Source organism: Pelmatolapia mariae, linkage group LG13, assembly GCF_036321145.2.
Source record: "Pelmatolapia mariae isolate MD_Pm_ZW linkage group LG13, Pm_UMD_F_2, whole genome shotgun sequence".
In the NCBI taxonomy this organism is placed as follows: Eukaryota; Metazoa; Chordata; class Actinopteri; order Cichliformes; family Cichlidae; genus Pelmatolapia; species Pelmatolapia mariae.
In genome coordinates, this window is record NC_086238.1 from 6525615 (window position 1) to 6542011 (window position 16397).

Here is a 16397-nt window from a genome sequence, read left to right on the forward strand (position 1 = left end):
TTACAAGGCCAAGTGATGGCTTGCAGAGACGGCAAGCCAAGAATGAGACTGTTAAGATGGCCAGCACAGTTTAAAAAAAAAATGCAATAATTTTCATTGGTTATATAGAAAACAATGGTGCTTTCTCTGAGAATTTAAGCAGCTTTGCTTTACTGCTCTGTTAAACAATTACTTTGTAATCTGGCCTGGATACTGCTTAAAATGAAATGTTGTTTTAGCCTCTGGTTCACTTATCTTTTTTCTTTTCAAGACTAACAATTCATCACATCTTTATTTAATACGCACTGTTTTATATTCATATTAAAAAATGCAAATTGCTAGTTATAGTCTTGTATTCTTGGCAAAAATATTGTTCTCTTGCAACGAGTATGCATCCAAAATGAGATGCATTATTTAATATTCCTGCCAGAAAAGTTAAATCGATGAATGGATTTGCGTTTATTTAGAAGTTATCAAAGGCCACAGTTTACATTTATTGGTGGTTCCTCATGAGAGGATTCACGGCTTCTCTAAGTGTCTTTGTATTATGGATTGAATACTAAACAGTAATTTGATAACTTGCTATCATACACAGGATAGATTTTTTTTTTTTTGTAATGACTGCACTGAATATACACAAATGTTTTTGTACATAAGCTAATAGCACCAAGACACATTCAAAATCCAAGTGGTGATCTTGACAAACACATCTGCTTAACATCAACACATTAACACATGCTGAAGTTAGCTGCTTGGTTCATTGAGACTGTGAATGCCAACACTATGAAAGGTACATTATTGAAGTATTAGTATAACCTATGAATTGCTTTGTATAATTTCACAGGTTGTCTCTGATCTAAATCTTATGTGACTCCGTGTCCTTAATTTGTAACTACCATATTTCTTTAAACACAGATGTTCCAATGATGCCACCAGCAAGTCTTTCTTTGTGTGCGTGTGCGCATGCGTGCGTGTGCGCGTGCGTGCGTGTGCGCATGCGTGCGTGTGTGTGGTCCACACCTTTCCTGCATGAGAAATAGGGAGGGCTGGATTGGCAATTATAAAGGAAAGTCAAGACAGCATTTTGGGTGCAATTTCAGGAGGACTCAAGTAGAAAGAGGAGCCATTCATAGGAAGACTAAGATGAAATCCATTAAAAGAGCTAAATCTCAAAGAATGATCAGATGGCTATCATGCATAACAATTTACAACAGGGAACATTTTGCTGCTTTTCAGTTGCCTCAGCAGTGATGCGAAGAGTTTTCACAGGATGCTGTCCTGTACAATGCTCAAAGAAATTGCAAAATACCCAAGAGCTACATCTGAGTCGACGTGCCTCAGTTAGCATGTTAAATGTTAAAGTTCATGACAGTCCAATTAGGAAAAACGCTGAACAAGTATGGCTTATTTGGGAGGCTTGCCAAGAGAAAGCCTTTTCTCTTTAAAGAAAACATGGCAGTGCAGCTTAGGTTTGCAGAATTTTATCTGAACAAACAACAAGACTTCTGGAAGAATGTTCTTTGGACAGATGAGACGTGATCTCCAAAGTGGACGTGTCTGACTAAAATGCACAGCTCCACATTTGATCAAAACCGGCTGGTCAACACAAACACCCCATACCATCTGTCAAGCATTGTGGTAGAGGGGTGACGATTTGGACTGGTTTTGCTACAGGAACTGAGCACCTTGCAGTCACTGAGTCGACCATGAATTCCCCGGTACTGCAGAGTATTCTAGGGTCAAATGTGAGGCCATCTGTCTGACGGCTAAAACTTGGCTGAAATTGGGTCATGCAACAGAGCAGTGATTCCAAGCACACCAAAAAATCTATATCAGAATGTCTGAAATGCTGTGGCAGGACCTTTAGGATGGCTGTGAGTTAAAGAATATCTGCAAGCTGTGAACTGAAAAAGCACTGTAAAGAAGAGTGGGGCAAAACTCATTATTATTGTGTAAAGCATCCTTGAGTTTCTTGAATCATGGGATTTGCTTATTTTTGCACACGACTGCAGAGAATCCTGTGAAAACTGGTTTTGTTTTTTTTGGTTATATTACTTTTAAATCTGTAATTGGTGATTATCCTGTGTGCTAAAATATATGTATGTATGTTTTCTTTTGTCATCCCTGTTCAGAGAGGTACAGCTCTGCTACTGGAGCACCTGGCCGGTAGCCTGGCTAGCACTATCTCAGTGACCACCCACCTGGACATCGCACCGCAGCACCACCTCTTCATGAAGGGACGCAATGGCAGCAACATCAAGCACATCACCCAAAGGACGGGAGCCCAGATCCACTTCCCTGATCCCAACAGCCCCCAGAAGAAATCCACAGTCTACATTCAGGGCACCATCGAATCTGTGTGCTTGGCACGGCAGTACCTCATGGTATTCATCTTCAGTGTGTGTTTAATTTATTGACAACTGAAAAAAAGAATGTTAAACTGCTAAGCCAGCCCCTTCCAACTTTGTTTTTGTGGTTAAGAGATGGCATTTGCGTTATATTCTTACATGTACAGATTCCACATACTGTGTGGTAGCTAGAATGGATGTCACTGTTTCATCAGTATCATCATGGTATGTGTGAATGATGCATGGGTTTTCAGATGCGAGTTAGGAAGTAAACCACGATCGCCTTGAGGGTTTTGAATAGCCTTGGGAGAGATTTGCTTGGCTCTAGTCGAGCTGCTGAAATGTCTGTCAGATAAACAAGAATCTGTAACCGACTCAAGGTTAGCACACATGGTTCATAGCTGTTACATACCTGCATGTAAGATGGACACAATTAGTTTGGCTTGACTTCTTTATGTCCTTTCTATGCCTTAAAAAAAAAAAAAAAAAAGAAGAAGATCCTCATGATAATGGGTTGACCTGCTTGTGTGGTAGATTCTAGTGGGCTGGATATCAACCTGACTGTAATTCAAAGATTACGTTAAAGTTTGGACCAAAGATAGCACCTCATATTTAAATTTCACTTGGTTAAAATGCTCAGCGGTCATTCTTGTCTTGTTTCCCATGACCGCTGAGGCTACCCGAATCTTAAATTACTTAGGAGTATAATCAGAGGTCTGTTTCAGATATGTGTAAAAGTGATGGCTGTTTAATTACTGTTGGCTTCAGGCTTCGGCTGAGCTGGTGTGTATATGACATCTAAGCTGTAAACAGCTTTGGCTTTCTGTTTGGACATCCATAATGTGGGGCAGTAATTCTGCAAGAGCTGCCTTCTCTTTGTCTGCGGTCTCCCAGTTGGCCCCAAAGACATTTAGCAAATGCCAGAGTTGTTTCAGTGACCAAACATGACTTTCTTTTGGAATTGAAATGGGACACACAAGAAGGAGCTTCTTAACTGTCTTACACTGGGGAAGAGTAAAGAATTAAAAAAAAAAAGATTAATAAGAGATGAGATGGAGAAGAGAGGAGAAACAGAAAGCAATGAGTGGGAGAGGATCGTAGAAATGAACAAAGGGCATAAAAAGGGCTAGGTGAGGTGCTGTAAACTAGATGCAGAATAGGCAAACAGGAGTGGGAGAGGCCTCCTTCTCGCGGTAGTGCACTGTGTGATTTGGCTTCTCATAGCCAGACTATAGATTATAGCTCCAATCTCAAGCCCCGTCAGAGCCAGTCTGGCTCTGCTCTCTGCTGCTAATTACACCCACTCACAATAGGAGCACTGTCCAGCTCTCAGCCCAAAATATAGATGTCTGTGGTGCTTGTGGTGGTGATCATGCAAAACAGATTGCTGTTGGCGGAATTTCCCAAACTCAGTGTGGGATGAATCCAGCACTGAATCTTGTATTTATTGGTATGACCAACTTGCTCTACAAATGGTGTACTACTACTGAGAAACGGCTTATATTACTGGAGCACCAATGCAAACTTGCAAGCTTTTCAAAGAGATTGGTGTGCAGCTGACATAAGAAAATGAACATTTATTACAAATATGTATTTATTTTGTCTTTGCTCCACAGGGCTGTTTGCCTCTGGTATTAATGTTTGACATTAAAGAGGATATTGAGGTGGAGCCCCAGTGTATCACAGCGCTAATGGAGCAGCTGGATGTCTTCATCAGTATCAAACCAAAGCCAAAACAGCCCAGCAAGGTATGACTTCAAGCCCACACTCACACGGCACGGAAAGTTGGGATTTCAGGCACTGGTACTGACATGGCTTTGAGAAAGGCAATTTAGTCTTTAAGCTACAGCTACTTCTGTCCAAACCAAAATATTTTAACTGTTTCAGTGGATTGTCACAAAGTGCTGAAACCTAATGACTTTAGTAAACCCCTGATCTTGCCTTGAGCATCATCATGTGGTTAATCTCTGTGGTTTCATGGCAGCAAATCCAAAGAATGGGTTTAAAACCGTTTCCAGCTTTAGAGGATGCATATTGTGTCTACATTGTGTTTTTAAAGTGATCGCGATGAGCCATTTTTGTTTGTTTTTTTTTGGGGGGGGGGAAGACTCTTTGTATCCTCGATAGTCATATTAACAGTATAGTGTTATGGCACCATAAAGAACATAGAAACAGTTCCAAATGCTGCATCATCTATGGCTTATTAAGCTGGCTTTAATCCATTTAGCTCACAGTCCACTTTTATAGATGTGCTTTCAAAATAAACAAAGACCCACATCAAAATCAAGAATATTGTTATTAGCATCAGATTTACTTTGAATTTAGTGGCAGTTAGCAAATGTTTGCATGCAAACACATCATTTTTATTATAAGCTTAAATGATAGGCTCCTAGTGTTGTTTAAATTAAATAGTTATTTGTTTCTTTTTTTAACTAGGAAAGATTGTGTATCCAGGATCATGCTTTAACATTTCCAGTGGCATTAAAAATCATATTTCTAGAGGATATATTTATACACACATTCATACAAGCAAGTTATTCTATGCCTAAGTGCTTTCTATCACATTCACACTCTGACGGCTGCATCAGGAGCAACCTTCCAATTAGGAGATGAACTGAACCACAGCAGCTCCTTAAATATATCCCTTCAAAGTTTTGACTGTTGCATGTAAAAAGAGCACAACAAGACACTGACTAAAAAGTGATCAGTGGCTGGATAAAGTACAAGAAATGCACTCTGTGGAAAAATTAGCTCATTTTTTGAGGACTAAGGCAGGCACCCATAGGAAACTGGACCAAATGTCTGTTAGTCAGAATGTGTGTCAAAGCACTAATTTCTATAATATTATGAACATCTTAGACTAAAGAAAGTGCCCCATGTTATTACAGTGTGTTTATTCTGCTGTCAACTTTTAGTTACCAGGTTTTATACTTCTCAATTTTCTTCTTCTCAAAGAAAAATTAGGTAAAAAGTTTTTGTTTGGAGCAAAATTTTCTTCTTTATGCATTTTACACTTGGGACTGTAATCTGTACTTGACAGAGTAACGATTACTTTAGGAGGCAGTGTACAGACACAGTGTTGAGTGTCCCCCTCTGTAACACTAGCTGGGCACTCTGTATTGACCGTTACAGAGCTCCTACCAGGCAAAATAACCAAATAAGAGTAATGTATTTACTTAACTAAAGAGAGGAAATATTCCATCACAGCTGTTTGCTGCTCATATAGTTGCACACAGAGTAGATGTAGATTCTGAAGATGAAGCACACAGAAAAGAACCACTTGCTTACATGAATAAATGTCACACAGTGCCAGCATGTTACAGCAACGATAAAAAAAATTATAGCATAAAAATCCACCAAATATAAACTTTTATTTTTTTAGCACTGTTGCTTCACAGCAAGAAGGTTCTGAGTTTAGATCTCCTGGTTTGTTGGACTCTTTGTGTGGAGTTTGCGTGTTCTCGCAGTGCCTGCGTAGGTTTCCTCCAGGTGCTCTGGTCTCCGTGCACAGTCCAAAGACACGCTTGTTAAATTAACTTGTTTTTCTAAGGTGGCCGTAGGTATTCGTGTGAGTGTGTGTGGGGTTATCCTGTGATGGACTGGCCACCTGTACAGGGTGTAACTCATGCCTTGCCCTGTGGCAGCTTCAGTGCACTCTACACCCCCACCCACCCACTGCAAACCTGAACTAATTAAACGAGTAACAAAGTGGATGAATGCCTTAACCTTCAGCCAGTCTCATAATTGATTCAAGGAACTGGCATATACTACACTCAGTTTCCACAGTGTCTTATCTTAAGAAGTCACAACATGTATAATAGACTACATTAAAAAAAGCTAAACCTCCAGTAAACATTAAAGTTTAGATGAAAATGTGTCCTTAGCTTTTTCTCCCATAGAAAAAGACAGCTGCTGTCCTACTTGTTCAAATGCAGCGTCAGAGAAGGGAAAAAAACGACTGCTAGAGAAACAAATAAGCCACTGTTCCATTTCAGTTACTTTCCATCAAATGACAGCATGACATTGAAGTAAATTATGGATTGCCTTGTCATATTTCATCACTGCTAAAACTTAGAAAGGGAAAAACTGGATCCCTGTACCAACACAGTGAAGGGTTTTGGCAAGTCAGCATCTGCCACAGTGGGGAATCGCAGTCTCTCCTCTGCACAGCCTGCCATGCATGTTTCATCTGCTGGACAGGGCCACTCTGTTTTTTTTTTTAGTAGGAAAAGCTGAAGCATAACAAAAAGTAAGTGGCTTCATTCTTGGTAAATTAGGTAGAAATTTGGAGTTAAGCTCAATGACCTTTAATTAAATGTAGCTTCTATTAGTGAAATCTGTTACTCAACCTTTGGCACGCCTTTTTTGTATATACAATTGATCTAATGTTTATAATAGTCTGCTGTTGTACACGTAGTATTCCTAGTCATATTTCACTGTTTGGCCTCAACCTGACCTGCTCATCAAGGTGCCTACGTCCCCACCCTGAGTCAGGGCTCAATGCCCAAACCAGACGGGCCTGCAGGGACCGGTGTGGAAGTGCCAGTATAAACACCGACCCAGCCCAGATCCTCTTAAGAACCCTTCACTTAAACATTTTAATGAGGTGACAGCAATAATCCAAAAGGCCAGTCCAAATGGGTGCCACAGCCTGTCTGCTTCAATCACTTTGGCAGTCCTGTAGAGGAGGGTGTGCATGTGTGTCAGGGATACTCACCACTGATTGAAAAAAAAAAAAAATTCAGAAGCTCAATTTTGGCAAAATGCAAAAAGCCAGCACTTTGATTTATATTTGATGTTTGGTAAGATTGAATAAAGCAAGGTTTCCAGTCATTTCTTTCAGTGATTCAAAATCTGATTGTGAATTTTGTGTTTTTCTGTTCTTTTACAGTCTCATATTTTCTTCTCTCATATCAGACAGAGATATGTTGATCAAGAAACACTGTCTCTCTCACTGTCTTTCCTCCCCTGTCTCCTTCTCTCTCGCACACCGCTTCAATGTTTATCCTTCTAATCTACCCTTAATTCCCTCTTCCTTCCTCACATTTTATGTTTGTCTTCTCCCTCAGCCTCCCTTTCACTCCCTATTTATGGTACCAACATTCCCTACCCTATCTCTCCCTTGCTCCTCCTCTTGCTTTTTTCTTCTGCCTCCTAGTTTCCTGTTTATTTCCATGTCCATCCCACTTGTTCCCGTTTTCACCGGTTTCTCATCGCCTCTTCCTTCTCTCTCAATCTCTCCCAGTCTGTGATAGTCAAGAGTGTGGAGAGGAATGCAGTCAACATGTACGAAGCCCGAAAATTCCTCTTGGGTCTCGAGAGCAATGGAGTGGTGTCTTCCTCACCCCCTGTGGCACTGAATGCCGGCACTAATGGTCCATCCCCATCTCTCATCTGCCCTGTTGGCCTGGACATCCTGGCCTCAGCTGGCCTGGGGCTGAGTAATCTGGGTAATGACAATGTTTAACTTGCTAAGAAATAATGCTAAATAATGCTTTCTCCATGATTGGGGGAGGGGGAATAAGATGTTACCTTTTATTTCTTGCACAAAATGCAACAGATTAAATTGTATCATGATAGAAGAACTAATATCTTCATGAATCAGTGTCATTCCCAAGCGTGTAACACAAAGTATTCTCTTTTAGAATAATTTTCATTGGTTTACTGAATTGAAAAACACAATCCCCCTTTACATAAATCACAGCTGGTGACTCACTGCATCTCTGTATGACCTTTACAGCAGGAGCTGTGTGGACGCAAGTCCAAATCTGCACATCTTTGATCAGTCAACCATCAGAAAATAACCTCGGTACAGATCTAGTTGCTGCACTTTGAATGATTTATGAGTTTATGAATCACAGGATGATGAACGGTTCTTATCGCGTAGGAGTTTGTCTGCAGCGCTGACCTCAACATCTGAGCCCAACAGAGTCCAGAACTGTTGAGATTAGGGGACATTTTTGTTTCCATGGATGACTTTCAATTGTTTGTAAGAGTGCGTGCAGAGTATAACAAATCTTTAGTCACAGTTATCAGATTTTTGCATTCTTCTGATAAAAATTTTGGAGATTCAGTCTGTTTAAAAAAACAAAAAACAAACAAAAAAAACCATGGAATTTAGGACATGATTTATATATCAGAGGCAGTCGAAAAGGCAGATAGGATAAGCTGACAGGAAGTGGCTCATTCCTGTAAGCACTAGCTGGCAGTAGATCTGTTGCAATTTATCTGTTAGAAATTTAAATATAAATGCAGTATGTCATCAAATGGTAACCACAGCAAATCTGCATTACATTACTGGAATGTGTTTATTTTCTCCTACCACTGACTTGGACCATATGTGATAGTCAAGATGTTGAGTATGTATTTGTGCTGAGAATTTTCTGCGATAATGGGTTTATTTTTGTTATAATTTTAGAAAACCTAGCACAAATGTTTTAGCATATCTTCTGTTAGTTTTGATGAGCATGTGTTCAGTTTATGATTGGATTGTCCCCCCCAGAAAATGAGATTAAAGATTGGCTGCAAAAAAGCTCAGTGTGCCAGGAGAGTGCCCGTACAGTAGAAATCTTTTTTTGCTGTTTCATTTAAACCCAGGGGCCCCGAGTGAAGCTGTGGACGGCCACATCCTGGCCTTTAGTAATTGCTACATGCTTTTCTTCTTCAGATTACAGACCAGTGTGCCAGAAGAATCCCTGGCCTTATTCCTGGAGCCAAAGTAGCCCCTTGTTAAAGCCACAGACCTGCTTCTTTCTGTTTTCATACACTGCGTTTGGGTTAAGACACCAAGCACCACATTGTTGGTGTTCTCGATACCATAGTTTTATTGGGTATGAGGACACACTAGACGTGTACTTATGCATCCATGACCTTGTAGAAATTTAAGAAATTCTTCCTCTCATTTGCTGTTGGGTTGATGGCAGTTTGATGGAATTCCAGTTAAATAGCTGGAAGACCAAAATTTTTTTTTTCTTAGTGCAACTTATGATTAGCTTGAAAAATGCACTTTGACAGGACCACCACTGATCTATTCATATACTGTCTTCTCCTTTCTTTCCTAATTTCTTTTGGTTACCCTTTAGGTTTCCTGGGTGCAACAGCATCACACTCTCTCCCCAATTCTGCTGCCCCAAACGCTGTGCTGAACAGCTTAAACTCCTCCATGAGCCCTCTGCAGACCCCAAGCCCCAGTAACCCCACTCCTTCCCCCTCCCTCTGGCCAAGTTCACTCACCAGCACCCAAGGTTTGTATATAGTATTGCCAGTAGCTCTTATGGTAAATCTGTATTTAATTAATTTATTTTTTATTCACAAATTATGTGTCTTGATGCATGCTTGACGTGAAAGAGTAAAATCCTTACAAATGTCTCAATCTTTATTTTAATTTTTGGTAATTCGGGTAATGTATAACATGACAAAAAGCCCTATAACATTTTTCTTATTACTTTGATATTTTGGAAACTTAAGGCTTCTCATCTCAGCTGATGCTGCATCCTGCCACTCAGGCCACCCTGAGCAGCATCCTGCTGTCCGGTGTGCCAGGTTATACACCGAACACACCATCTCCTCCGCCTGGCCTCGCCCCCATAGACAAGCAGCCCAATGGGGTCCCTGAGTGCACCCTGAATGGACATGTCAAGGTTGGGCCCCCACCAACTTTATATTGTATCACCTCGCTCTACATTTTGAATGACTGTGATAATAATTATTCTTTATTTTTTGTGTGGGCATGCACATGTATAGCACTCTGGCTCAGTGTATGGGAGGATAACAACGGCGTCAATTGCAGAAAATGTCTTGAGTCCAGCTCCATGTGACTCAGTCCAGGAAGCCAGTGGCCACAGTCCATCAGAACCACGGTCAAGCAAGTCCAGCCCGGACGAAGGTATTCCTCAAATCATTGCAGAGTGTCCTTGTCACTGAACACATGCGATTTGTGGCTGGATCCATGCTTTCACATTTACACCTAATTCAGACATTACCGTCTTAATACTGCAGCAGATATTGAGTCTCATCAGAGCAGGCGAAGTTCTTCCAATTACATATTGTCCAATTTTGGTGTTACTGTTGGTTTCGGATCAGATCCAAGCACTCCTGGCCATTTTCCTCTGGCATCATTAAGACATTTTCACCCAGTGATCTGCTGCTTATTGTTTATTTCCTCTGTCTCTCTCTCAGACTATTCTCAATAAACACTTGAGATGGAGTAAGTAACACGTCATTAGAGTCACATTTCTTCACCATTGTTTAAACAGTTTGAACTTCACAAGGTCCTTTTGACCATGTGTACCTAAATGCATCGAGTTGCTGTTATGTGATACAAGTAACAAGCAGCTGAAGAGGTGTACCTAACAAAGTGGCGTATGACTGTGTACTATATAAAATGGCTATTGAGAACAATATAAGATTAATTCTCTCTGCCAAGGGGGTCATGTGATTGGTTTGGTTTGTCCCAAGTTAACGCCCCTCTCCCCCAACCCCTCCCTGAGCCTGGTTCTTCCAGAGGTTTCTTCCTGTTAAAGGGGAGTTTTTCCTTCCCACTGTCACTAAGTGTTTGCTCAAAGGTGGCCATCTGGGTTTTGGGGTTTTCTTAACGTTTCCTCCAGGCCTTTACATTATGTACAGATTTTTATGAACATTTTTCATTCGTATCTTCACCGTTTTTAATTAAAACATTTAACTTGGCTAAAAAGTCATTTTGAAAGTGTGCACTTATTCACAACTGCTCACTTTTTGTGGTGAGTCATTTATAATAAACAAAGTCTTATGATTTATGTGTTGTTATAGCCTTGGACTGACAGAACGTTTGAGCTGTTAAAAATTTCAGCTCAGGTTTGTTGGACCTTAGCTTTGCAGACTTAACATAAATGTCCAAATCAGGATTTTCCACTTGAGATTTATGTAACCCTTAAACCCACTTTGAGGAAAATACCTTTATTGTACCCACGTTTTACTTCTCTATACTGTCCTCCTAACCTCATACGCTTTCTGACTACATTCGGAGCGGAGACAGATTAACTGCTGGTCTCCTCGCGGTTCAGAAAGGCCCTCGTTTCCTCTGTGTCTTACACTCGCGGTTTTCCCCTCAAACCTTCACTCTCACGCGTCTCGTTTTTCCCCGCTGTTTTTAAGGTTTGTCCTCCCCCGACGCGGTGTGTCCTGTTAAGTTTTCCTCTCCCTCCCTTACCACCTCCTGTGTCCCAGAATGTGTTTGTGCTGGCTTACCTCGTACAGCTTAACTCCGCTGTGTCAGTTGAAGGTGTCTGGGGATATTGTTCAAACATTAAACCCCAGAGAACTTCGTTTAAGTGGCTGACATCATATTATTTTACAGTATGCGACCCATGTATACTCACACGTGCACATCCTGTTGCACAGAGCAGGTCCTTGTTGGGTTAAAAGCAGAGAAGCGGATGAAAAACCACTATAATCACAGCTGGTGTGTTTTTAATTAATCTAGAATTCAAGTGAGACCTGTCACACTTGAATGCATGCACACATGCAGTACATATGCTCACAAGCTAAACATACTCATTCATACTGAATGACCCAGACACTTCTGAGTGCAGGCTGTGTTATGGTGTAAATTGAAATTGATGAAACCTAAAGTATTACAGCTATTGTTGTCATTATGTGTATTTTGTCTGCACAGAAAAAAGAGAATATCCACAATTTGTCCGTGTTTATTCCTTCAGGCTCTGACACATTTGTAGAAGTGGGCATGCCCAGAAGCCCCTCGCACTCCGCTAATGGAAGTGAGTTGAAACAGATGCTGGCGTCATGTAAGACCTCATCAGGAAAACGACAGGCTGTGGAGCTCCTGCAGGGCACCAAGAACTCCCATCTACAGTATGTCTGAATCATTTATGACTTCTGTTGTTACTTTTTAGCATCTCTTCCAAAATCTTTTACAGATCATGCTCCTACAGTTTGATAGTATTCTTTAAATATTGATCTTTACAGATATTAAGATAAGCCCAGAAACAATGGGATAATTTTTATTTTTAAACAATAATAATGCATAAAGTCACAGACTATCCCAAACTGGAGCAATGGCTACCAGCTGTGGTACATTATACACATTATACTGGAAAGCATTGTTATTTTAATGGCTAACTCTGTTTATAATAATCCCAGTACATCAGCTGTTTTTGAAATAGTGCAGTGGGATCCATCAACTTTCCCTTGTTTTTTTCCATATAGATGCTCTGACAGTTGTGATGTTAATATCAAACATGGCCAAAGTTTGAAATAATGAGGTCAGCAAATGTGCAAGTAATCCCCTTTGAGCTGAAAACTCAGGCTTCAGACTGTTTTATCTGCTTAGCTGTTTAGCGTTTTGGCTCTGTTTGATGTCAGTCAGAAGAGATATCTTTAACATGGTTATCTCAAGTACGCAGCTCTGGCTATGTGAGCACAGAAACCCCACCCAACTGATCTTCATATTTTTTGTTTGAGAGGGACAGCCAGTCAGAAGAAAGTTGCCTGAAAGGGAGCATTGTGTGTTGAATTCTGATTCATGCAAAATTACTCGAGTCCAAAAACTGTACTCTGCTGCTACAAAAAATTCGAATATACATCAGCATTCATGAGAGCGAGCACTTTTCCACAAGTAGCTGCTAGACACGACTCAGCTTTACTCGGTTTCAGTCGTTTTCCATTAGAATGGAGTCAGGCACCTTATATGCCTGAGGTTGTAATAGCAAAGTCACATGATGTCATTTGTATGCGACACAAACGTAATAGAATAATGGAGGCCGTTGAAGCTCAGCCTGTGGCTTTTTGTTAGACCACTGTGTTGGGGGGGTTTTTTTGTTTGTTTTTTTTGTATAGCCATTTCCCTCATTGTCGAGTTTCAAAATTCGCCTCGGATCACTTAGAACCCCGGCCGAGTAAGTACTAAAAAAGTACCTGGTGCCAAAAATGGAAAATCCTTAAAACCGAGGCAAGTCGAGCTGAGTAGATACTAGTGGAAAAGGGATAATGGAGATGCTAGTTACTAAAGGGCCTCTTTAACAGCCTGAGTGATCACGTCAGCAAAGGATGAGCTAAAGAAAGGTTATTCACTGATACAGTGCCTGTTTTAATTCCAACAGTTCTGACTGTCTCCTCTCGGACACGGAGTCCAGCTCATCAGACAGTCCTGTGGCAGATAAGAGGGCACCGGGGAGTGAGCGGGCGGCTGAAAGGGCAGCACAACAGAACGAGAGGGAGAGAATCCGATTGGCACCTCAGACCTCCTTTGCCAACATGCAGGTACACACACACACACACACACACACACACACACACACACACACACACACACACACAGAGAGAGCTAACATGGAAAGAGAGGCCATGGTTTTATTGGCTTTAACCATCTGTTGAATTTTACAGGCTTTTGACTATGAACAGAAAAAGCTACTGGCAACTAAAGGTGAGTTGACATTTTTGTGCCATCAAATAGTGCAATCAGTGTCATTAGGAGTATGACCTATAATTTAGTCCCCTGAAAAAAAATCTTAATTTATTTCTTTAGCCACAAAAACATCTTTACACTAAATATTATTGGTGTCCCAATAATTCTTTTATAGAAACATATTTGCATCACTGGTTTTCTGTATTCGCACAGCTATGTTGAAGAAGCCAGTAGTGACTGAGGTGCGCACTCCAACCAACACCTGGAGTGGTCTGGGCTTCTCAAAGTCCATGCCAGCTGAGACTATCAAGGAGCTAAGGAGAGCCAATCACGTCTCATACAAACCCAGCATGAGCACGACATACGAGGTCAGACATGAATGAAAGTGTTTAACTTTCATTATCATGATCAATATGTTCAATATCTTAGCATTTACTGATATTGTGTATATTATAAGAAACATTATTTGTCTGACTGTTGTTTTAGTAGACAGACGTTTGTGCTCTGTATTGGGATGTACAGAATTCAGTCTAAACTTGTTTCTTTTTGGCCCTCAGGGTTCCCCACTGCCCTTGTCTCGATCCAGCAGCCGGGAAGGCGTGGGGAACGGGAGTGACTCTGACAACTGGCGTGAGAGGAACGGCACCAGCAACGGCCTAGCAAGCCACACAGAGTTTGCCTCAGCTGTCAGCAGCCCAAAGAGGAAACAGAACAAATCTGGTCAGTAAATTTTTGCTGTGGCATATTCATTACACCAACTCTTCAAATAATGATGCTGATTAACAATGAAATGGAAGAGAACAAGATAAAGATACAAACCACATTTAAAATGTCATTGTGAGCACTCTTGCCTCTGAATTTGATGGTTTTGCTTGTAAGAGTAATCAGTTACCTACTCAATATAGCACTCAGGGTTGGCACGTTAGATAAAGTCTAGTGAAGCTGCCAGTCTAGTTAATCTGCAGAACAGATGGTCTCAGTCAAAATGGTCCCAATTTTCATCTCTTTAAACTAAACATTGTTTCATTACCTGACTGACTGAATGAAAGAAATGTCTCTTTTTAAACTATCGTGTAGCTGCAGAACATTTCCTCAGCAGCAGCAACTACATGGACTCTATTTCATCAGTAACGGGCACAAACGGCTGCAGCCTGAATTCGTCTCTGAAAGGCTCAGACCTGCCCGAGCTTTTCAGCAAACTGGGCTTGGGGAAGTACACGGACGTCTTCCAGCAACAAGAGGTAATCCCGATTCTGAACCAACTTTTTATCGCACAAGCTTTCATCCTCTTTCATTAGTGAAGGTGGTTTAACTGTAGGGGTGGAAGTGTGGGTGTGCCAGACCATTACTTCTGTCCAAAGTGAAATATCTCTGTCATTATTTGTTGTTGCTATGTTACATTCATAGCTCCCCCTTTAATTAATTTTTCCTTAACAAGCTGTGGAATTGCATTCGTACATCAAATATTGCTGCTTGCATGGCAGGGAGGGTATTATGTACATGACCATTAGTCTTGACATTTATGTTTGAAGATCTTTTCTAGATTAAGGTTGTTAAACTGGCTCGTTGCTGCTTCTAGATTGACCTCCAGACATTCCTGACACTCACAGACCAGGACCTGAAGGAACTGGGAATCACCACCTTTGGTGCGCGTAGGAAAATGCTGCTCGCTATCTCGGGTATGGAAAAACAAAATTCAAAAAGAGCATTCTCTTGTTGTATTTTATCTTTCATTGCCTCTGTGCTGTCAGCTGCATGACACTGCAAATAAAACATTTGCATAACAACGGACACAGCGCAGAGATAGCCACGTCGGTCTTTTCCTGTGCCGATAATCACTCGTACCAGCACGAGCTTCATTCTGCCAGCTCACCTTTGCCGAAGGCAGTTTCATTAATGTTTTTTTTTATGTTTATTGTTTTGTCTGAGTGGATCCCAGCAGTCCAAAAGATAAATAATAAGTTCATAGGTGGTTCTTGTTGTCAGCAAGCCAGAATAGAAGTTAAACTGGTCAAATTTCTGAGAGGACATGCTGCAGTAATTTGCAGAAGCAGCAATAAATGGGATTCAAGCAAATTCTTCTCTGATGAGTGTTTCGGCATTTTCCCAGCTGCTCCAGCTGCCTGTCTCATGCTGATGCAGGCTCTTCCCTGTTGTTACACTTGATCTAATGTGAATGTGGTGGGTGTCACACTTCATTACTGACCTCATGTTTTTTGGACATTATAATAGCCTGCACGAGTTAATCATGTCTGTGTTGGGATCATGAACTTCCTGTCATGGTTATTGTTTAAATGTTCAGTTCACAAACGTCTGACCAGAGTCAGGGTTGACAGCGAGGGCAATGAGGGGAAATGTCGAGGTCAGCACTATGATTATTAAGGAAGCAGAGGGATCCAAGGCCAGGATCGGTTTTGCTGCCTGTCGCCTCAGCCAAGTCGAGGTCAACTTTCATCTCCGCTGACCGACTCTAGAGCTTGAAAACTGCATATTGCGCATCTCTGTCTGTCTTTCTGTGTTTTTGCTTCTCATAAAAAGATAGAATACCAGTCAAGTCAATCCAGGTTTTAACTTCCTGCTGGTGTGCCAGTAAAAAGAGCTGCTGGAGCGAGCTGTCTGTCTCCAGTAATCATACTGAAGGTTTATGCTGGCACCGACAGACTGCGGCT

The 16397-nt window shown here is 41.1% G+C and overlaps 1 protein-coding gene across 1 annotated transcript in view; it reads left to right on the plus strand.

Moving 5' to 3' along the window:
* LOC134639862 (protein bicaudal C homolog 1-like) overlaps nucleotides 1-16397 on the plus strand; it is a 57591-nt gene that overhangs the window by 37717 nt on the left and 3477 nt on the right. Inside the window, exons 8-20 of the mRNA XM_063491356.1 lie at nucleotides 2112-2363; nucleotides 3944-4075; nucleotides 7573-7777; nucleotides 9410-9571; nucleotides 9795-9967; nucleotides 10071-10212; nucleotides 12023-12176; nucleotides 13424-13583; nucleotides 13707-13746; nucleotides 13942-14096; nucleotides 14286-14448; nucleotides 14806-14969; nucleotides 15308-15407. Coding sequence (XP_063347426.1) covers nucleotides 2112-2363; nucleotides 3944-4075; nucleotides 7573-7777; nucleotides 9410-9571; nucleotides 9795-9967; nucleotides 10071-10212; nucleotides 12023-12176; nucleotides 13424-13583; nucleotides 13707-13746; nucleotides 13942-14096; nucleotides 14286-14448; nucleotides 14806-14969; nucleotides 15308-15407 — 2002 coding nt within the window. The remainder of the gene's footprint in view (nucleotides 1-2111; nucleotides 2364-3943; nucleotides 4076-7572; nucleotides 7778-9409; nucleotides 9572-9794; nucleotides 9968-10070; nucleotides 10213-12022; nucleotides 12177-13423; nucleotides 13584-13706; nucleotides 13747-13941; nucleotides 14097-14285; nucleotides 14449-14805; nucleotides 14970-15307; nucleotides 15408-16397) is intronic.